Consider the following 23366-nt stretch of genomic DNA (forward strand, 5'->3'; position numbering starts at 1 on the left):
GGATCACAAATGCCAAGCCAGCCTCAGCAGCTTAGTGAGGCCCCTAAGCAATTTAGTGAGACTCTTTCTCAAAATAAAAAATGAAAAGAACTGTAGATATTCCTCAGTGGTTAAGCACCCTGGATTCAATTCCCCACCCTCTCTTAAAAAAAGGATTCCAACTGGATGAGAGGACAGAGAAATTGAGAAAATGGAAACATTTTGGATGAGATTGTGGTGATAGTTGTGACTTTGTGACTACTAAAAACCAAAAATGTACACTTTAAAATGACAAAATTGAGGGGCTGGGGCTGTAGCTCAGTGGTAGAGCGCTTGCCTGGCATGTGTGAGGCACTGGGTTCGATTCTTAGCACCACATATAAATAAATAAAATCAAGGTCCATCAACAACTAAAATATATATATATATATATATATATATATATATATATATATATATATATATATAATAAAATGACAAAATTGAATTTGATATAATGTGAATTTCATCTCAAAAAATTTAAAAGCAATTGGAATTTTTATTGAGATTATACTCCATTAGTTTACTAATTTTGTGAGAGTTGGTTTCTTTTTTTAAATAATATTTATTTTTTAGTTTTAGGTTTTAACACAATATCTTTATTTTATATTTATGTGGTGCTGAGGACTGAACCCAGTGCCTCATGCATGCCAGGCAAGTGCTCTACCACTGAGCCACAACCCCAGGAGAGTTGATTTCTTAATCATTAAATTGGTCCATCCAAGGCAATGTAATCTCCCCATTTATTTACTTTGGGGCTTTTGGGGGGCTGGGGTTCAAACCCAAGACCTCATGCACACTGGGAGAGTACCCTATCAGTGAGCTATGTTCCCAACTGCTGGCCTTAGTTCTATATTACTTAATTAGAATTATTCTCTAAGAAGAGCTGTTCCTCTCCCTCATTCGTTATCAGTGTGGCTATCAGCTATTTCTTTTATCCTGTTGTTATTTATTTATTTTGTTGTTCCTATTTTTCCAGCTTTGATCTAGGGGCTTGTTCCAAGTGAACCCTCTCCCCAGACCCTTACCTTCTTGGCACACTTCCTGACCTTGTTGCCACACTGATCTTGCCTGTTCCCCCCAAGCTCTAATCAACCACTTTGCCTAGCTACTGTGGAGGCTGAAGCAGAAGGATTGCAAGCTCAAGGCCAGCCTCAACAACTTAGAGAGCTTTGTCTCAGAATAAAAAATAAAAAGGCTGGGTATGTAGCTCAGTTGTAAAGCACCCCTGTACCGCCAAAAAAAAAAGGAGGGAAATCCTGATGTGCTGCAGCATGGCTGAACCTTAAGGTCATTATGTAAGTGAAATAAGCCAGCCACATAAAGACAAATACTACCTTACTATATCGTGTGATTCCACTTACATATGGTACTTAGATAGTCAAAATCATAGAGACAGAAAGTGAAAGAGTAGTTTCTGGGGCAGAAGGGAGGGGAAGATGTGGAGTTAATGTTTAACGTGAGTACAGAGTTCCATTTTTACAAGCCAAAAAGAATTGTAAAAAGGGATGGTGGTGATGGCTGGCATTATGGATGTACTTAATACCACTGAACTGTCTACTTAAAATGGCTAAGATGGTAACTTTTATATATGCATTTTACCGATAAAAATGCGGAGGACTACAATATCAACGAACCCCCCCGCACACTCCTGGGGATTTTCTCTCCCCCAGCATAGGCCCACAGGATGGAAAGCTTGTCTGTTCACAGTTGCGCCTTACTCTGGTTTTTCTACCCAGCAGGTGTCTAACACACTTGACTGAAGGAATGTGGAAGAAAACAGACACTTGGGGCAGAAACCTGCACCTGAACCTGTCACCTGGTACCTTCAAAAAGCAGCATTTGCAAAACTGGATGGTAATATTTGACTGAAAACTTTTTTTTTTTTTTTGAAAAACCAAGGATTGAACCCAGGGGAGCTTAACCACTAAACCACATCCCTAGTGTTAAATCATGACGCAAGGAAAAGACCACCAACTCCAATTAATTAGTTTATTTATTTATTTATTTTTGCATTACAATTATTAATACACCTTTATACCACAATTTATCATGTCTCTGATTGTATATAAGGTATGTTGACACAAAATTCACATCTTTATAAATGTATTTTGTATAATGATCTGACTCCAATTTAAATCAAATTAAAGCAAGCTTGTAATTCTGACCAGCTGGGGCTGTCTCTCCTGAAACCAGTGGGAATAGAAGACAGCCCCACAGCTCTCCAGGAGCACAGCTTTATAGTAGAGAAAGTTGCAAAAAGGTGTGTGGGGGGGTGTCTTGAGAACTTACAGATAACAGAATTTTGACAAGTATAGCACAAAGGCAGGTTAATGGTCTAAGTGGTTCAGCACTTAGGGAGTAAATTTAGATCCCAACATCAGAATTTATGAGGTGCCACTAGAGTTTCAGAGGGGTTTTTTATCTGGTCAGGGAAAGCCAGGCATGGGTGAGTACAGGCAAGGGCAGGCATTCCAAGCAAGTTTAAAACATCAAAGTATGGCCAGGCTAAACAGAAATTTTAACATTTTACAGAAAACAGAAATGAATCCTTTATAACTTGTGACAAGATGGCTCCTGATCCTAAGAGGGAATTAGGCTGGGTTTATCATTCCCTCCTTGTCTTATGTGTTCCTTTCAAATCTTTGATAAGGTAGAGGAAGAGCTCTGAAGGAATTTTAATCCCTCAGGTAACAGTCCCCAACGTCTCAAACTCACCCCAAACTGGTCTCCCTGATCGGACCTAACTCAATTTACCCATTTACACTGACTGTCTATCTATTGTTGTAAGAAAAGGGACGACGCTCGTTTCGGCTTCTTCTGAGCTGAGACGGGGTGATGTGGGAGTTCAGGTCAGATTGAAGTCTGGTTGGGGAAGAACAAGTTGTAAAGTCCTATGCGAATGGATGCTTCTATGAAAGAGAAACAAAAACATGAGTACTGAACGAATATTGCCGCCTCTGAAACATGTCAATGAATATCATGAAGGTGGCAGAAGTTAATATTTTTTTTCACTAGGAGGTGTGAAGATTGAGAAGCTGTCCCCACAATAAGGCCAGAGTGGACAAGGCCTTTATATAGGAATGTAAATCTTTACATCTTCAGAGTTATCAGGAATGTAAACACAACATTTAAATTTTAATGTTGCAGATGTCCATCCATGAGATGTAGTTAAGCTACTCAATGTCATCTGATCTTGTAAGATTTTGCTGGTCTGACCTCCATGTCTAGTAGAGATCTCTTTATTTCTGTTACTTAGGGCTGGATAATCATACTAGCAAACATCAAGCCTACCTGTGTAAGTTAGGAATAGCTGTAGGCCTTAAATTAACTGAAAACTTCTGACTCTGGCAGTTCCTGTTGATAGTTTCTTTTGATAGTTATCAGGCATTCCTGCCTGAGAATCCCTCTTTGTAGCCTCCAGTCTTACTTATTTTGGGGACTAACATAAGTGTATATCTTAAGTTATATTTAATTATTATTATTTATCTTTAAATGCCCAGGAGTGGCTATGTTTTGGTTTTAACTATTTTTGCTAGGTGTTTTAAGATGAAGCAAGTAAAACTGACTTTTGTTTCTATCATTAAGAGTCAGCTGAGTTTCCATGGGAGTCACTCTTGGGGGAACTTGAGAGCAATTTCTTAGTTCTGCCAGTGCCATTTGCTCTAGGAGGGGTCCAGGTCTTGCTGACTATGTGGCTTCCCTTGGAAGCACCAGGGATGTCTCCCTTCTCCAATAACCCTCCTCTTCATGGCAAGTGCATCGATTGGCTTTCTGTTCTCCAGGGGGCTCATTAATCTCCCTGATTGGGAGGTTATGTGGCCCAGAGTTGTAAAGCTCTTCAGAGAAGTTCCCTGTTCCTCTGGGTTTACACTGACTTAGAGGGCAAGAGCCAAATATTGATTCTCGGTCCCTTTTAATTTAACTTTAATTTTTAAGACTTGATCTTAAGCATCTAGCAAGTTAGTCTCACCAGTCTCAAATTAAGAATACTGGGCTTTAACGTTAATGTCTATAACCTCACATCAATTAGGATCTGTGCTATCCTATCTGTCCTTTAAGTGATGGCTTATTATCTTAAATTAACCCAGGTTGTGTGTTCTTGAAGCAATACCTCTGTAAAACATTAACAAGCAATATTTAGACAGTTTATAAGGAAAATACAAAATAAAACTAACCAGAGTAAAAACATATTTAGTGGGGCTAGGGATGTGGCTCAAGCAGTAGCGCGCTTGCCTGGCATGCATGCAGCCTGGGTTCGATCCTCAGCACCACATACAAACAAAGATGTGTCCACCGAAAACTAAAAAATAAATATTAAAAAAAAATTCTCTCTCTCTCTCTCTCTCTCCCTTCTCTCTTTAAAAAAATATATAAAAAAACATATTTAGTTTGTATAATATCTATCTTCAATTTTGACTGAGTTATATTATAACCCCTATTTGAGATCCTAGGAATCTTAGCAAAAAATCACTCTTTTTAATATAACTTTAAATGAACTGAAGTCTGGCCTGCTGTAGAATCATTCTAACATGTATTAAGATGGGAGACAGAGCCTTATCTCAGGTAAGGCAGGGCTCTTTATAAATCTTTATAGATCTTAAGAAAACTGTTCTAATTTTGAAGCTTATTCTTATTTCTTAAATATCATTTTATAAAGTTTACATATATTGTTGCTTGAGGTCACATGAACAAACAAAGACACAATGACAGACAGACAGAAAGGAGCTCCAAACTATGGCTGACAGACCGGAACCTTTAAAACAGACAGACTAGACAAGGGAAAAATCTCCCCAAGTTTCCAACTCCCATTTAATTATGACTCCTACACCAGTGGCACCATAGATGTCCCCACAAGTGGACAAGATGTTCTTACATAGGGGAAACCAGAAGTGTAAAATCAAGTGTCTCAGTGTGGCGATTTTACTGCATTCAGTTTCCTCTTTTTTTTAAGTAGACAGAGATGGAACAATCCTTACAGTGCAGGGAAGGAAGGCTGGAGTTCCCCAAAGCAAAAGGGGCTTCAGCAGCTGTTGGGAGTCCCTCAATCCCTCCTTTTACTTATAGGATTAGCTCCTCTGGTTCGGTCCTCGCTAAATTGTTGAGGCTGGCTTTGAACTTTTGATCCTCCTGCCTCAGCCTCACTAGCTACTGGGATTACAGGTGCATCATTGAGTCTGGTGTGACCAAAAATTCTTAAAAACTGACCTTCTCTATTCAGAGTTCACATAAAGGAACAGAAAACTAACAATTTGGCCTAGCATGTTTTGTAGTGCTATAACAAAACACCACAGACTTGGTAATTTATTTTTATTTATTTATTTTGGTACCGGGGATTGAACTCAGGGGCACTTGACCACTGAGCCACATCCCAGCCCTATTTTGTATTTTATTTAGAGACAAGGTCTCACTGAGTTGTTAAGCGCTTCACTTTTGCTGAGGCTGGCTTTGAATTCCCTATCCTCTTGCCTCAGCCTCTGGAGCAGCTTCCCAGCATGCGCCACCACGCCCAGCAGACTTGGTAATTTTTATATATATATATATATATATATATATATATATATATATATATATATATATATATATATTAGTTGTAGATGGAACAATACCTTTATTTTATTTTTATGTGGTGCTGAGAATTGAACCCAGTGCCTTCCACATGCAAGGCAAGCTCTCTATCACTGAGCTACAACCCCAGTCCAGATTTGGTAATTTATAAGAGGCAGAAATTTATTTCTTGCCAGGAGTGGTGGCACACGCCTATGATTTTTTTTTTTTTTCCTCAGCATAAGCGAGGTGTTAGGCAACTCAGTGAGACCCTGCCTCTAAATAAAATACAAAATAGGGCTGGCGATGTGGCTCAGTGGTTGAGTGCCCGGTATCCAAAATATATATATATTTCTTACTGCTCTGGGGGCTGGGGAGTACAATATTACGGTGCCAACATCTGACCAGTGTTTTCTGGCCATGTCATCTCATAGTAAATAGGAGAAAGGCAAGAGAGTTCATGAGAGAGCAAGAGACTGAACTTGAGCCTCAAGTCCTCTCATAATCTCCACACTCAGGAGGGTGGAGCCCTCATGACCTAAATACACCCTTTTAGGATGATCTGGAGATTAAGTTTCCAACGCATAAACTTGGGGCAGAGGGTACATTCAAACCATAGCATAAAAATACATGATCAGAAAAACCTAGACCAGGTGGACATTCTTCAGAAAAACTGATTGTTTTTGGAGGGGGAAACTTTATATTAAAAGACATCAAATAAATGCAGTATATTTGGATCTTGAGTTTTTAAATTTTACTTTTAAAATTTGTATTTCCCATGATTATTTATATTTATATGGGAACAGTTGGTACATTTACGAAGTACATGGTGATGCTTTAATACCTGTATACAATGTATAATGATCAAATCAAAGTAACTGGTATTTCTCCTTATACATTTACCATTTCTTTATGTTGGGAATCTTCAAACTCTTCCAGTTCTTTATAAGATATATAATAAATTGTTGCAAACTATAGTCACCCTACTGTGATGTAGAACACTAGAACTTATTTTCCCTACCTAATGGTATTTTGGTACCTGTTATCCAAACTCACTCTCTCTCCCCTCCCTTTGTTCCTGAATTATTTATTTATTTAGTGGAACTATGAATTGAACCCAGGGCTTCTCTCATACTAAGCACTCTACCACTGAGTTATGTCCTCAGTGTGGTTTTTTTTTTTTTTCTTCTTCTTCTTTTAATTTTTTTTAAGTTGTTGATGGACCTTTATTTTGTATTTATTTATATGTGATGCTGAGAATCCAACCCAGTGCCTCACACATGCTAGGCAAGCACTCTATCACTGAGCCGCAACCCCAGCCTCAATATTATTTTTGTTTTGATACAGGGTCTAGCTAAGTTAGCCAGGATGACCTTGAACTTGTGATCCTCCTGATTCAGCCTCTCAGTGGCTGGGATTACAGGCAAGCATTTTTGAGTTTTAAAAATTTGGAATATGACATTTATTACAAGAATTTGGAAATTTAAACACCAACTAGATAGTTGAGTAATATTAAGGAAATATTGTTCATTTTTTATATGCGGCATGTGAAAGGAAAGTGAGAAAGCAGGAACAAGGCGAGCAAGAAATGAAAGACCAAGACCAGGCATAGATGCACATGAGAGAGTTTGTCAGAGCTGACAAATAAAGACACATCCCTGCAAAGTGGAATGTGAACTCTGGGGCTTTAATGGGGGAGGCTCAGGGATTGGGGGTGGGGTGGGGTTTCTAATGTGGGTGATTAAGGGTGGGATTGAGGGAGTGGTAATACGCCCTTTGGCAGGAAAATGGTGGCTGTTACTTAGGATGGCCACCCAGAAGCTAAGCAAGGACTTTACAGTAAGGTATTGTGATTATGCTTGAAATGAGATCTTTAGGTCTCCAAGAACCCTTTCAAGAGATCCAGCCAGTCAATATTGTTTCAGTGATAACACTGTCATAGTTTGGATCTTGAATGTCTCCCAAAAGCCTATGTGTTGAAGGCCTGATTTCCATCTGGTGGGATTTGCTTATAACTTATTAAATGAAATTAATTTATTTTTCCAGGGACACTCTACCACTAAGCTATATCCCTACCCTTTTATTTTTTGTACTGGGGATGGAACCCAGGGGTGCTTAACCATTAAGTCCCATACCCAGTTCTTTTTTATTTTGAAACAATGTCTGGCTAAGCTGCTTATATCCTCGCTACATTGCAGAGCCTGACTTTGAACTTGCGATTCTCCTGCCTCTGCCTCCTGAGTCGTTGGGATCACAGGCATGCGCCACCGTGCCCCGCCCGGCTGGTGTAATTTTAAGAAGTCAGGTTTTGTGTTTCGAGAGGAGGAAGTGGACTTAATTCACAGCCCGGCTCTGGGAGAAATGAATTGACCAGGCCAAGAGATTATCTTGGAAAGCGCTCTACCGATCCTCTAAACACGGTGTAGACATTCCCGAGAGTCCTTAACCGCGAGGCATGGAGGCTTATGGGAAATGTAGTCCCGAAGCCCAGCGTCCCACCCATCGGAGGACCCTGGGAACGGCGTGCGGCCCTTCTATCTGCGCATGAGCAGTGCTGCGAGCGCGCCGGAGGCGCCCTTCCCCCACCTCCAGCCGCGAGTGGGTGACAGGGTCCCCTTCTCCGCGCTTCTTCACCGCTACACGCCGTAACCCGGCGTGGCACGGGGCCCCGAGTGGAGGCTGCGCCCTGCCAGGTACAAGGGGAGCTGCCAGGCAGCTGTGCGCGGCTGGGGCCGAGTGGCAGGAGATGACGGATGGGTTCGTGCCCGGGCGGGGTGGGAGCCCAAACTTGGGCGACTCGAGGGCTGCAGTGACCCTCTGGGAGGTGTCCCGGGATGCCGGGCGCCCTCCTCTGGGTGGGGCCCGCGGGAGCCCGCCTGGCCCGACGTGGGAGGGCTAGGACTGCGCGGGACTGGGCGGCAACGAGGGCTCGCCTTCTCCCTTTGTCAGAAGACGCGCCTCCGACGGGCGGCAAGGAGCTCGGGCCGCGCGGGAGCGAGTCCGGAAGGCCTGCGGGCGCGCGCGGGCGGCGAGGGGCGGGGCCGGCGCACCTGGCCCCGCCTGCGGCCCCCAGCGGCGCGCGCAGCAGGCGGGCGGGGTTCCCCCGGCTGGGGTTTCGGCAGAGGCTCTGGTCCTCACGTCCACCCTGGGACTTCCGTTATGCAGGGCTCAGTGTCAGCCGAGGCTCGGGAAGGGGAAGTGATTCACCGAAAGTCACCCAGCCAGCCGGTACTATGTGATGTAAGAGCAGATGTTTTCTCATTTGTATTTTGACTTTGCGCACTGGTCGTTTTTTGACATGCACGAGTTTTTAATTTCTACTTTTTAAATTATTTTTCTTTTTTGCTCCTGGAGATCGAACCCAGGGGCGCTTTATCACTGAGCTGCACCCCCAGCCCTTTTTATTACTTTGAGACAGGGTCTTGCTAAGTTGCCCGGGCTGGCTTGGAATTTGAGATCCTACTGCCTCAGCCTCCTGAGTAATTGAAATTTCAGGCGTGCACTACATCTGGCTGGAATTACTGCTGTCTCCTTTTATATCACCCAGGAGCCTTCACCACTTAGAGATTGTACAAAAGTTTTATATAAATTTCAGTTCTTTAAAATTTGTTATAGTCTGTCTCTGGGTGAATGTTTTATGTCTATTTAAGTAGATAATATGTATGGGCCAGGGTGGTTGATAATGTGGTTCAATTCTTCTGTAACCTTACATGCTTTTTGTTTTTGTTATTCTGTTACTGAGAGAAAAATATTGAGTTATCTAACTATAATTGTGCATTTACCTATTTTTAAATTTCAGTTTTATCAAATTTTGCTTCTTTTTTAAAAAAAATATTTATTTTTTTAGTTGTAGTTGGACAGAATACCTTTATTTTATTTACTTATTTTTATGTGGTGCTGAGGATCAAACCCAGGGCCTCCCATGTGCTAGGCAAGTGCTGTACCGCTGAGCCACATCCCCAGCCCATCAATTTTTGCTTCCTGTGTTTTAAATTCCTTTTGACAGATGCATTACTTTATATATATATACCAGAGATTGAACCCAGAGGTACTTTACAACTGAGCCACATCCCCAGCCCTTTTTATTTTTTATTGTGAGACAGAGTTTTACTAAATTGCTTAGGACCTTGTTAAGTTGTTGAGGCTGGCTTTGAACTGACAGTCCTTCTGCCTCAGCCTTCTGAGCTGCATGCATGGCTCTTAGGTGCAGATACATTTAAAATTATTACATTTTCTTGGTGATATGATACATTCATTATTATGTGATGTCACTTCACTTCAAAGTTACTGAAACTTCTCTTAACTCTATTGAGTCTGCTAATGAACCTGTTGAAAGATTCCTTCATCTCCATTAATTTGCTTTTTTTTCTTAGCATTTTCATTTAATTTTTTTCTTGCAGTTTTCATCTCTGCTGAAATACCCTAGTTTTTCATTCATGTCATCTGTCTTTTCCAGTTAGGCCTTTACTGTATGAATCATAGTTGCCTTAAATTCCTTTTCTGGTAATTTCAGTTAAAGTTAAGGGTTCTATTGATGGCTTTGCCTCTTGATGGTGGGTTGTCTTGGTCTTGCCATTTTAGGTCCCTTAATGTGTGATTGAAGGTGGGTGTTGCCCTTGTGATCCATTTTGCTCCATCTGAAGAGGCAAAGAGACTATCCCTAGAAGGTGGTATTTTTGGGGCCTGGGGTTGTGGCTCAGCGGTAGAGCACTCGCCTCACATGTGCGAGATCCTGGGTTCAATCCTCAGCATCACATAAGAATAAATAAGTAAAATAAAGGTATTGTTTCCAACTACAACTAAAAAAATAAATATTTTTTTAAAAATTAAAAAAAAAAAGAAGGTGGTATTTTCCCAGGTGGTATGTAGGGATTTCTGAATAAGATATTTTAAGAAGGCTGAGGCAGGTCAGATGTTTAATAACAATATCTTCCTTTTTATTCTATTCCAGTTCTGCCTTTGTAATTTGCAGCTTTTACCCAAATACTTCAGAAAATGAACAAATCCCAGGTGAGTTGTTTGGTTACTCCCTACTTGTTTTTCATTGCATTTGTGGAATTTTATATGAATCCAGAAAATGTCTGAAAAGTATAAATGAGTTAGACTCAAGGAAAACATGATAAGAATAAGTGATCAATGCCAGCAGCCAAATAGCAAACTGAGTTACATGTCTTGTATTGGTTATGAATACTAATCCCTTGGTGTCCTCTATATTAGGTCTGAACCAATTTTATGGACTTTGATGTAGACAGTGTTTTGGATAGCATCCCCAGAAACAATCAAAATTAATCAGATTATCAGTTTGTCCACGGTTGCTACTTTATAGCATTCTTCAGTGCAAGTGCAGAGTATTATGGCATATATTTTGTTTTTCCAACCAGAGTAGTATGATGCCAGTGAACTCTTAAAATTTTCCCCTATGTCCCACAGATACCATTGCCATTAGTTTCTTGAGTAGCTTTCCAGAGTTGATGTGTACATATTTACACAAGTACAAATAGAGGTACAGATATAAGATAACATAGCATGTGAATCAGACTGTTCTGTGTGTTTTATTGTTGTTGGTAGTGGTGTTTTTATGGTATCAGGGATTGAACCCAGGGGCACTTAAACACTGAGCCACATCCCCAGCCCTTTTTTATTTTTTATTTTTTTGAGACAGGGTCTCACTAAATTGCTTAGTGCTTTGCTAAGTTACCAAGGCTGGCTTTGAACTTGCAATCCTCCTGCCTCAGCCTCCCAAGTAGCTGGGATTACAGGTGTGTACTACTGCACCCAGTTTATTTGTGTTTCATTCTTAATGTTATTCGAATTAACACCTTGAGTTACTGTGGTATACTTGTTAGAATTGATAGGTCTATATTGATACTTTAATTCAAGTCCATAGTTTACATTAGGGTTCACTCTTTGTGTTATACATCCTGTGGGCTTTGGCAAATGTAAAATGACATGTATCTATTATTATAATATCATACCAAATAGTTTCAATACCCCTAGGTCCCCTGTGCTCTGTTTATTTCTCTTGCCCGCTCCTTAAGCCCCAGCCGAAAGTCATCTCTTGATTGTCATATCTCCCTAGTTTTGCCATTTCCAAAATGCCTTATAGTTGTGCTCATACAGTAGGTAACCTTTTCAGATTTGTTTCCTTTACTTGAATATGCATTTAAGGTTCCTCCACTTTTCCCTGGCTTGATAGTTCATTTCTTTTTAGCACTAAATAACATTGAATCAGTTTATGTATTCATTCACCTATTGAAAGACATCTTGGTTTCTTCCAAGTTTTGGCAATTATATGCAGGTTTTTATGTCAGCATAAGTTTTTGATTCATTTGAGTAAATACCATGGACGTGATTGCTGGACCATATAGTAAGAAAACTAATAACCATATGATTAGTTTTGTAAGAAACTGCCAAACTGTCTTCCAGGTGGCCCTACCATTTTGCATTCCCACCAGCAATGAATGAGCGTTCCTGTTACTCCATACCTCACAAGCATTTCATGTCGTCAGTGTTCTGGATTTGGGCCATTCTAATAGATGTGTAGTGGTATCTTGTTTTAATTTACAATTCTCTAATGATGTATAATGTTGAGCATCTTTTCACGTATTTATTTGCCATTTATTTTTCTTCTTTGTTGAAGTGTTTGTTCAGATCTGCTGTCTATTTTTTTAAAAAAATTAGATTGTTTGTTTTGTTTAGTTTTAAGAGTTATTTTTAGGGCCTGGGAATGTGCCTCAGTGGTAGAGCACTTGCCTAGCATGTGTGAGGCCCTGAGTTCAATTCTGAGTACTGCTTTAAAAAAAAAAAGAAAAGTTATTTATTTATTTTAGGTATTTTATCAGATATGATTTTGAAGATTTTCTCCCAGTCTGGTTTATTTTTTTCATTCTCTCTCTCTCTCTTTTTTTTAAATCATTGAATGACATATCTTTTGCCAGGCATAGTAGTGCACAACTGTAATCTCAGTGGCTCTAGAGGCTGAGGCAGGAAGATCACAAGCCAGCCTCAGCAACTTAGGGAGCCCCTAATCAACTCAGTGAGACCCTATCTCTTATTAAAATATGAAAAAGGGCTTGGGGTATAGTTCAGTGGTTAAGCACACTGGGTTCATTCTCTGGTACCAAAAAAAAAAAAAATTATTTTGAAGTCTTTCCATATTAGAGCAAAGAAAACTTCATTCTTTTTTTCCCCTGATTTTTAAAATCCTGGAATGTAAAATATGTTCAAAGCAATATAATAAAATGATATAACAATTTTTTTTAAGTACTAGGGATTAAACCCAGGGGCACTTTATCGCTGAGCTATATCCCCAGCTCTTTTCATTTTTTATTTTGAGACAGGGTCTTACTAAATTCCTGAAGGCCTTGCTAGTTTCTGTGTCTGGACTTGAACTTGTGATCTTAATGGACAAAATACCATTATTTTGTTTATTCATGTTTATGTGGTGCTGAGAATTGAATGCAGTGCCTAACACATGGTAGGCAAGTGCTCTACCGCAGAGCCACAACTCCAGCCCACGTTATCTGTACTTTATGATACATTCCATAGATCCTCCTGGTAGATAGCCATTTTCTCAACATTTTTGTTAATCATTCCTTTGCTTTTCTTAAAGATTTTGCCACTTGACCTGGGACTGTGGCTCAGTGGTAGAGCGCTTGCCTAGCAGGTGTGCACTGGGTTCAGTTCTCAGCACTGCATATAAATAAATAAATAAATGTCCATCAACATTTAAAAATTTTTAAAAAAAATAAAAGATTTTGCCACTTATTTGTGTATCCCTAATCAGTATAAAATTGAATTTTAGGGGCTGGGGATGTGGCTCAAGCAGTAGCGCGCTCGCCTGGCATGCGTGCGGCCTGGGTTCGATCCTCAGCACCACATACAAACAAAGATGTTGTGTCTGCCGAAAACTGAAAAATAAATATTGAAATTCTCAAAAAAAAAAAAAATTGAATTTTGAAAAATTGTAACTAGAATTAATATTGCCTTTGTTTGCCTAATCAAAATTTTGATTGGTGGAAGTTTTTTTTTTTTTTTCTTTCAGATATGTAAGATCTAAAAGATGTCCTTTCATGCACCTGTGTGCCCTTCCCCAAGACTTAAATTTTGGGTTTTTTTTTTTGTTTTTTGCTTTTTTTTTTTTAATACTTATTTTTTAGTTGTAGTTGGACACAATACCTTTATTTAATTTATTTATTTTTATGTGGTGCTGAGGATCGAACCCAGGGTCTCTCAAGTGCTAGGCAAGCGCTCTGCCGCTGAGCCACAACCCCAGCCTTTTTTTTTTTAGATGCTGATGGACCTTTTTTTTTTTTCATTTATTTATGTGCAGTGCTCAGAATTGAACCCAGTGTCTCACGCATGCTAGGCAGGCACTCTACCACTGAACCACAACCCCAACCCTTTAAGGGTTTTTAAATTATTTTTCAGATTGCATTAGCTTAGGTAGGCATGATGGCACGCACCATCATGTAATCCCGGGAGGCTGAAGCAGGAGGTCGAAAATTCAAGGCCAGCCTCAGCAACTTAGAGGCCCTAAGCAACCTGGCAAGACCCTGTCTCAATAAAAAGGACTGGAGATGGGGCTCAGTGGTTAGACACTCTTGGATTCAATCCCCAGCACCAAACACACACACACACACTGCATTAGCTTATGTATTCCTGGTGTGGTGTAAAATGATACAGCTCTACTGGAAGCAATGTGGCAGTGCTTTCAAAGCAAACCTAGTACCACAAGTCTAGCCATGTCTAGAAATTTGCTACTACTGGACAAAAATCTTCCAGTTCATGAGAAACATAAGGAAACCTAGAAATCAATGCAGTTGGTACATCTGGCAAGGTCAAAGTGAAGATCAAGTGTTGAGTGTCCGAAAGGAATATAATTGGAGTGGGATGTTCTGTTTCCTGTTTCTGCTCAATGGCTAACTCTTAGGAGTAGATTAAAGCAGAACCCTTCTGTGAGATGAAGTGTCTTCTCATCTGATCCAATTCAGCCTGGTGTGAAAGGAGGGACAGTTAATCATCTGCATATGTTCAAGACAAAACAAACCAAGTACAGATAAGAATTTGGGCCAGGCTCCCCCAAGCAATCTGCCCCTAGGTAATAAAAACATGCTTAAATACATATTTTAAAGACAGTTTAATCAGCATTTGTTTTCTTCCCAAACATATTTTCTTCTTGCCACAACTCCCAAGTTGCTGGCATCCAAAAATGAGTTACAGCTTATTATTTAACATCTTCTCCCATTCCATGTTTGCTTATTTTAATATATTTTACAGATTTGCTATTGTTTTTGCATCAAATTGACTCATGGTAGGTTTAGTTTTCTTCTTCTGGAGTATCTTTTTTTTTTTTTTTTTTTGCACTGGGAATTGAACCCAGGGGCACTCAACCACTAAGCCACATCCCCGGACCTATTTTGTATTTTATTTAGAGATAGGGTCTTGCTGAGTTGCCTAAGGCCTCACTAAGTTGCTGAGACTGACCTTGAACTTGCAATCCTCCTGCCTCAGCCTCCTAAGATGCTGGGATTATAGGTGTGCGCCACCGCGCCCTCCTGGGGTAAGTACCTCCTAACACACTTATTATGTTCCAGTCATCATTTCAGAGCAAGGGCTGTCAAACCCATTGTCCAAATGGCCTGCTGCCTGGTCCTGTATAACGCACAAGCCAAGGCCGGTTTTTACATTTCTAATGATTGGGAATAAAATTAAATGAATAGCATTTTGTTCTTTGAAACTGATATGAAATTCAGATGCAAAGTGTCCATAAATGAAGTTTTATTGAAACATACCTACACCATTTGCTTATATCTTGTCTCTGCTTTTGTGGTAGGATGGTGGAATTGATTCGTTTAAGCAGATCTACACATAGCCTGCAAAAATCTAAAATATTTACTAGACCCTTTCTAGAAAATGTTTGCTTGTCATTATAAATATTTTCAGCACTTTGAAGATATTCCATCATTTGGCTTCCATTATTTCTTTTGAAAAATAATCCATCAGTTTTATCGTGCCTTTGAAGGTAATACTTTTTTTTTTCTTCTAGGGTTTTTGGCAGTTTTATGATGATGTGCTCAAAAGTAGGGTTTCTTGTACTTTACTTGGGATTAGTGGTGTTTTTTGAAACTGTGGCCTGCTGTGAATGGTTTTGGAAAATTCTCAGCCATTGTCTCTTCAAATATTTTACCTCTTAAAATAGAATTCCAAGAGCAACTATGTTAGGCCCTTTAACTTATGTGTCTTTTAGGCTTTTTAATGTATTTTCCATCCTTTGATCCTTTTGTATTTATTTCAGTCTGGATATTTTTTACTGATATTTTCCAGTTTGCTAACCATCTTTTCAACTGTATCTAATTGGCTATTAAATCAGGCTACAAAGCTAAATGTTGTGGCACATGTCTATAATCCCAGCAACTCGGGAGGTTGAAGCAGGAGGATCACAGATCAGCCTGGGCATCTTCATGAGACCCTATCTCAAAAGAAAAAATAAAAAGGGCCAAAGTATAACTCAGTGGTAAAGTGTCCCCGTGTTTGATTCCCAGTGCAAAAAAAAAATTTTATGGCTTGAAGGGCGTCGGGAGATCCTTACTTGAAGCTGACAATTTGTTTCAATACTAGAAATCCTCCTGTTTTTTTCAATATTCAAAACTTTTTAATAATTTGCTACTACAAAATTAATGTTTATGTGAGTTTCGTCACTACCCTGGTAACGTCATATACTGAGAGAGAGAGATTTTTTGGTACCTGGGATTGAACCCAGGGGTGTTTAACCACTGTAAGCCACATCCCCAGCTCTCTTTTTTTTTTTTTTTTTTTTTTTTTATAGAGACAGGGTGTTCTGGAGTTGGTGAGGCTGGCTTTGAACTCACAATCCTCCTGCCTCAGCCTCCTGAACCACTGGGATTACAGGCGTGTACCACTGCGCCCGGCTCCCTGTATATATCTTAACAGCAGTATCAGATTTTGTTGTTAGATATCTATCAAATATGATAGTGCCAAAGATATAGGGATCTTAACCACATATTTTTGGAGTCAAAAATATAGTAAACAAGATGTACCATAGGTATTATTTGTAAATTTTCATGGTGGGTAACTTACAACATGGTAAGAATAAGTTTTCATATATCCTTTCCACATCACCAAAACATGATCATTTCAGATTAATATGCAATTTCAGGGATCAGTTTCATTCACGGATGTGACTGTGGACTTCACCCAGGAGGAATGGGAGCAACTGGACCCCTCTCAGAGGATTCTATACATGGATGTGATGCTGGAGAATTATAGCAACTTACTTTCAGTGGGTAAGAACAGCTTTCAGATGTATCTCACTGTTTGCCTAGTAGCATTGAGTTTCTGAATAATTATGTGGCATTTATATCAGATAGGGAACTTTCAACTTTGTAGAAATGAGAGCCAGTCAAAAGATGGTAAACACACAAGCAAGGCTTTATTGGAACTTCTGCTTGAGCAAGAAGGGAGACAGCCTGACAGTGTGTCAGGCTGGCTCAAACAGAAGACAAAGGTGTACAGCTTTTATGGCATCTTCAGGGTAGGCTGTGGCCCAGTCTTTTGGTGCCATCACATGTAGTGGTGGGGTTTTAGTTTAGTCTGAGCTCTTCATGCCTCTTGATGGGACTGTCTCATTGCCAGCTTAAGGGTGTTTTATTCTATGCTAATAAGGTAATTCTGCAGGCTACTTTACAACTATTATATGCATGTGTTTGTCCCTCACCACCTGGATTTGTTCTTATCTGGGAAAGTCCCTAATAATCTTTTTAGATCAGAGCAAACTATCATCCTGATTCAGTGGGTTTGATTTTAGTGACCTTATCTTGTCTGGCTTGTAACTTCTTGGTATTTCTACTGACTCCAAGCTGATTCTTCAACTTCTCATCTCTTGATGTGCCTTATTAATTTTATAGTTATAAGGTTCATCTTTTAACTCCTGATTTTCTGGTATGTCTGTTAACCCCATAAGACTAAGCTATTTTAATGTCAGCCTTTTTAGAAATATTGAGCTGCCACAAGAAATCAAACGTACTCAAAAGTGGGTCAGCAAGGCAAATGTTACTTCTGTCATAAGAGTGTGCCACCAAACCTGGCTAGCAGTGCACTTGGGCAGGCAGTTGACCTGCTTTTATCCCTAACACAGTGTTTCCCCCTTGCTCTGATAGGAGCAGCTCAGGGTTATAATTTATGATTAGCTAATTTTGAAATTGGGGCAGACAAAGGGAAGAGCTCTAGTTAAAAATGGCTACAATTGGATCTTTATATCCCAATTAAGGCTAAATACTATATTCTAAAAATGGACGACCAAACTTTCTATTTCTCACAAGTCCCTCTTTTTCTTTATATACCTTTTGGTCTTATTTTCATTTTTGTACCCTTTGGCATTGCCATCCTAGATATTTTAACTTTCTGAGGTGGAAATGACCTATGGTAATGAGTTCTCCCCCTTTTAGCAGTTCCGATAGCCATGGTGATTAGGAGCACTTGGTAAGGTCCTTTCCAGCTTGGTTGAAGCTTGTCTTCTTTCTAGGTCTTGATGAAAATCAAGCCACCAGGCTGGAAGTGATGAATTGCAAACTCCAAAAGGGGAATCTGAGCAGCAGTTCATAATAATCATACTAGAAAAAAAGAGAAAAGCACAGATATGTTTCAAATTGACTCAAACTTGAACTTGTGACTCTGACAGTGCTTTTTGTGATATTTCTCAGGCACTCCTGTATAAAAACCCTTCCTTTATAGCCTCCCAGTTTTACTTACTGACACAGGAGGACTGACACAGATGTAAATCTAAAGTAAAAGAACCATTGTTTTATATTCTAAATGTCCATGTATGGCTGTATTCTGGTTATATTCTTCTGCCAGGTATTTAAGACCAAGCTGGTCAAAACTGACCTTTTTTCTGTCTACTGTTAGAGTCAGCTGAGATTTATTAGGGATCACTCTTGGGAACTCATGAGAAGCCTCTTGGCTCCTTTAACTTTTATTCTACCATTAGTTGTGCCATCTGCCAGGATGGGTCAGGGTCTTGCTGACCACATTTGACTTCTCTTGGAAGCATCAGGGACATGTCAGATTGTGCACAAGTTGGCTTCCCGTTTTCTAGGGTCCTCTTGATCCCCCCGATTGGGAGGTCATTTGACTCAAGGGAGTTGTAGGGCCCATTGTTCCCCTAGTTTGGGGTGGCTCAAGAGGGCAAGGGCCAAAATGTTGGCTATTTTTTCCTTATCCTTTTACTTCCTTGACTTCAGTCTCCAGGATTTGGGTTAAACATTAAGCAGGCCAGTTTCACCAGTCTTAAAATAGTCCTGGGTTTTAACTGAAATGTCTATAATTTTATAGTTACCCCTTTTATTCAGTTGGGGTCAGTTTTAGTACTAGAAGTCACCTTTATATCCTATCTGTCCTATAGGTGATGGCTTATTGTCTCGGATTAACTCAAGTTGTGTTGTTTTGTTTTGTTTGGGGGGGTACCTGCTTAAACCCCACCCCCATTTTTTTAGATACTTTTGGTGTTATAATCAGTTGCTCTTGCATTGGCATTCTCAGTCTGCCAGTCAGAATGGTGACTTCTATATTTTAGCTCATGGGAATTGGTGTCATAGCCTTAAAGAAGATAAATTTTTCATTACAAGACTTCGTTATCTTGGATGAAATGGTTGCAGAATCACAAGTGAGTTAGGAATAACCACTAATACACAAGATAAAAGTAAAGGTTATTAAGGGCCTAAGTCAAGTCTGGGCAATCTTTAATATTCAAATTAAAGGAGGGCAATCTTAAAAGGAGAAAAATACTGTAGGGGTAAAAACAGTCATTCTCCAACAACTTCAGTACAAACACAGCAGTAGACCCAGCAACAGCAACGAGTGTGAGTGACTCTGTTGTAAGGATCTGGGTTTATTTTCTATTTCCAACAGAATGAATTTCTGGATCTTGCCATCCATTTGCAAAAAGACAGTTCTAAAATAGGATTGTTTCTGCAAACTATGAGAAATGCTGATTTCAAGAGGTTATTTTGGTTTATAGGAGCAGAGTAGGAGGAGGAGGACGAAAGCCAAAAAGCATGCAGACCAGTACTGATCTTACCATAGTAATCTAAAGTGTCAGTTACTAACCTCATCTGTCTGGTACCACCACTTAACATCTTCATCTACTTATTTTCTTGGTCTCTGTTAACTAGTCAGTGTTGTTGAGGACACCATGAATCTCCTTTATTCCTGAAATTGCCAGCTTTTCCATACTATTTATGCCCTGGTTGCTGATCTTTGTTTTTATTTCAATTTCTCTGTTTACTTTAAGGTTATTTTGTCATCTGCCAATGCTACTTTTGTCCATTGTTTTTTTGTTTGTTTTTTAAATTTTTTTTAGTCATTGGCAAATCTTTATTTTATTTATTTATATGCGGTGCTGAGAATCGAACCCAGGGCCTCACACAAGCCAGGCAAGCACTCCACCACTGAGCCACAACCCCAGCCCGTGTCCATTGTTAATTCACACTTTTTGGTGTGCACAAGTTTTGTGTGTCTTTTCCTTTCAAGATTTAAGAGAGGAAAAGTTTGCACTGGGATTTTTTTTTTTTTTTTTTTTTAGTACTGGGAACAAAGAATCAGCCCTATAACACATTTGTGGAGACTTCTTCTGTGACTTTATATAGAAAGGATTGATAAAGTGCATTTCATTCTGTTTGATCCTAGAAGTGTGGAAGGCTGATGACCAAATGGAGAGGGACCACAGAAACCCAGATGAGCAGGTGAAGCAGTTTATAATCCTCAAAAACCAAACTCCAGTTGAAGAAAGAGATAATCTCTTTGGAAAAACATTTAATCTGAATACAGACTTTGTTTCTTTAAGACAAGTGCCCTATAAATATGACTTATATGAAAAGACTTTGAAACATAATTCAGATTTACTTAATAGAAGCTATGCAAGAAAGCAAGCTGATGAATGCAATGGCTTTGGAAAACCACTCCTATATCTGAAGCAAGAGAAAACTCACCCTGGAGTAGATTACTCTGATTATAGTAAAAGTGGAAAAGCCCTCAGCCATAAAGAAGTCATTTTTAAACATCAGAAAATTAAAAACCTGGTTCAGCCTTTTCTTTGTAATTACTGTGACAAGGCTTTCTCCTTTAAGTCACTGCTCATTAGTCACAAGAGAATACACACTGGAGAAAAACCCTATGAATGTAATGTATGTAAGAAAACCTTCTCCCATAAGGCAAACCTCATCAAACATCAGAGAATTCATACTGGGGAGAAACCCTTTGAATGTCCCGAGTGTGGAAAAGCTTTCACTCACCAGTCAAACCTCATTGTACACCAGAGAGCACATATGGAGAAGAAGCCCTATGAATGCAGCGAATGTGGAAAGACATTTGCTCAGAAGTTTGAACTCACTACACACCAGAGAATTCATACAGGAGAGCGACCCTATGAGTGTAATGAATGTGCAAAAACCTTCTTTAAGAAATCGAACCTCATCATACATCAGAAAATTCACACAGGGGAGAAACGCTATGAGTGCAGTGAATGCGGCAAATCTTTTATCCAGAACTCACAACTCATCATACACATGAGAACTCACACAGGAGAGAAGCCCTATGAATGTACTGAATGTGGCAAAACATTCAGCCAGAGGTCAACTCTTAGGTTACATCTGAGAATCCATACAGGAGAGAAACCATATGAGTGTTCTGAGTGTGGAAAGGCCTTCAGCAGGAAGTCCCGACTGAGTGTCCATCAGAGAGTACACATAGGAGATAGACCCTGAGACTGCAACCAAGTTGTATTGTGGAAAACTGTATACCAAAATCCTTGCAATGGATAGAAACCTCATGAAGAATTCATGTTGAGATAAAATTTCTCAACTCAAAAATGTGTAAAATACAGGAGCCCTTAAGAAGAAGATTATACTAGGAATTGGGTATAATACCCAGGTAAAGTATACATATCAGAATATATCAAATTGTAGATAGACATACCCAACTGTATTACAATGAGCTTTTAAAAATTAATGAATTGAATACTCTGGGTAGCAGCAAAAAGCATAGAGAGATTATACCCTAGGAATTTATATGTGAGTATGCCACAGAACACGTTTTTAATCTGCACATGTGAATTTAAGGGTCACTGGGAGTTTGAAATTCTTGACCTCTATGATAATTAGAACACAAGATTTTCCATACTAAACATCATGTGTGTCAGTATCTTTCCAACCTAGTATGCATTCCAAATGAAATATTAACAGATTTTAAAGTAGCACGTAGCCTGTGTTTTTGCCTACTGCCTGCCGATGTAAGTCGTGTGACCATTTTTATTGAACTGCCTCCTCAACAGATGACTGTTTGGGAGTCTTAACCCACTTTTGGGTTTGAAGATTTTTTAGAAGTATTTATTAAAATCTGCAAATGTGAGATAATTAAGAGGATATCTAGAAAGTAAAAGGAGACAGATGTGAATTATGTTACTTGGTATATACACAGAATGAAATTGTACCATGTAAAGAGAATATTATCCATCATGCACTTGTTATTTTTCTGTGGGGTATTTACATACAAATGCATGTCTATTACCAAAATGTTGTGTAACCCAGAAACCACCTGTATTTTTGTGTGTTTCCCCGTTTCTCAATATTTTATGAATTGTCTTGCCAAAAAAAAATGATAGGATGTTTATGTAGCTCATAAACGTTAGTCATATTTCAAAGACTTTAGAGAAAAAAATAATTTATTTTAAGAAAAGTCAAGAATTGTCTATTTCATTGCTTCTTAAAATTTCCATGTGCATAATCCACTTTAGAAATGAAGTAATTGCAGTATTCTTTTGTTTTAAAGAGGCATTTCTACTTCGAGTTTCACACGCAACCTAAAACATTTCCCTTTAGAACCTGACCTAGCATAAGTTATTACTTCCTTTCAGTGTTCACAAACGCTTTAAGTTAGACTTTGCAGTGATCTCCCCATATATTGTTTGTTGATTAACATTTTAAAAGTTATCTTTTTGTATAAATGAAAGATGTGCCATTTTAGGCTTGATTTCATATTGACAAGTTCAGCCTTTCCCTATCCACCACAAATCATGTATTAGAATTATAAATGGCAACCAAACTATTATTTTTTAAGATAATTGATGTGTTGGGACTACATATGAAAATGAATGACTTTCTGGGCAAATATATCATGACATCCATAGCCCAGTACGTCTTTGTATTTCAAAGTTGTGATCTTTCTAATACAAGGAAGCAGGGGAGAAGTTAATTTCATACACTGCTGTTAGAAATGTAAATCGTGACGGCCTCCTTGGAAAACATTGTGACTGTCTTTTAACATTAATGATACATACACACTTTAACCCAGGAATCTCACGCCTGAGAATCTATTTCTAAGGGGAAAAAAAAAGTGCCAGTATTGGAGATTTTATGTTTATCAATGTATATTGTATTTTTGGTAAGGACCAAAAAATAAAAAAATGAATGACCATCATAAAGGAATGATTGAATAAATTGTGGTAAAAATATATCATGGCTGTGTGGTATTCCTTTGGAAAAAAAATGTAGGATCAAACTTTTCCATGTTGAAAGAGAATATGAGAGTATTCCAGTTTTTATAAAATAAAGATCTAGAAATACGTATGTGTGGGTTGCGGGGCCTGGACATAGAAGTCCTTTCTTTGTGCCCTCGGGAACTCATCAGCTTATTGATGATGGCAGGAAAATGAGCTAGCCCACATTCCTTATGAAAGATGTCTTGGCCTGAGATAGTTACCACTCAGCAGTAACAGTAGCTAGGGC

General features: G+C 39.1%; 1 protein-coding gene across 8 annotated transcripts; it reads left to right on the forward strand.

Annotated features, from left to right (window-relative positions):
- Positions 1–8141: 8141 nt before the first annotated feature.
- On the forward strand, positions 8142–23092 carry Zfp1 (ZFP1 zinc finger protein). Of its 8 annotated transcripts, none has more exons than XM_071604216.1 (5): positions 8142–8258; positions 8731–8805; positions 10517–10575; positions 16745–16871; positions 20272–23092. In XM_071604216.1, the coding sequence occupies exons 3-5, from the start codon at positions 10561–10563 to the stop codon at positions 21345–21347; spliced, it is 1218 nt and encodes a 405-aa protein (XP_071460317.1). In that variant the 5' UTR covers positions 8142–8258; positions 8731–8805; positions 10517–10560; the 3' UTR covers positions 21348–23092. The 8 variants fall into 8 exon arrangements, with proteins under 8 accessions (XP_071460317.1, XP_027789130.1, XP_071460320.1 ...); XM_071604218.1 differs by lacking the exons at positions 8142–8258; positions 8731–8805 and adding exons at positions 11228–11324; positions 11992–12111 and having other exon boundaries at positions 10559–10575; XM_027933330.3 differs by lacking the exons at positions 8142–8258; positions 8731–8805 and adding exons at positions 11228–11324; positions 11992–12069 and having other exon boundaries at positions 10559–10575.
- The last annotated feature ends 274 nt before the right edge of the window (positions 23093–23366 follow it).

Source organism: Marmota flaviventris, chromosome 18, assembly GCF_047511675.1.
Source record: "Marmota flaviventris isolate mMarFla1 chromosome 18, mMarFla1.hap1, whole genome shotgun sequence".
Classification (NCBI taxonomy): domain Eukaryota; kingdom Metazoa; phylum Chordata; class Mammalia; order Rodentia; family Sciuridae; genus Marmota; species Marmota flaviventris.

What these genes read in the sequence shown, in the direction of transcription:
- Zfp1 (XM_071604216.1), top strand. An exon ending in TAGCAACTTACTTTCAGTGG is followed by an intron (nt 16,872 to 20,271) that starts GTAAGAACAGCT and finishes GTTTGATCCTAG; the next exon opens with AAGTGTGGAAGGCTGATGAC.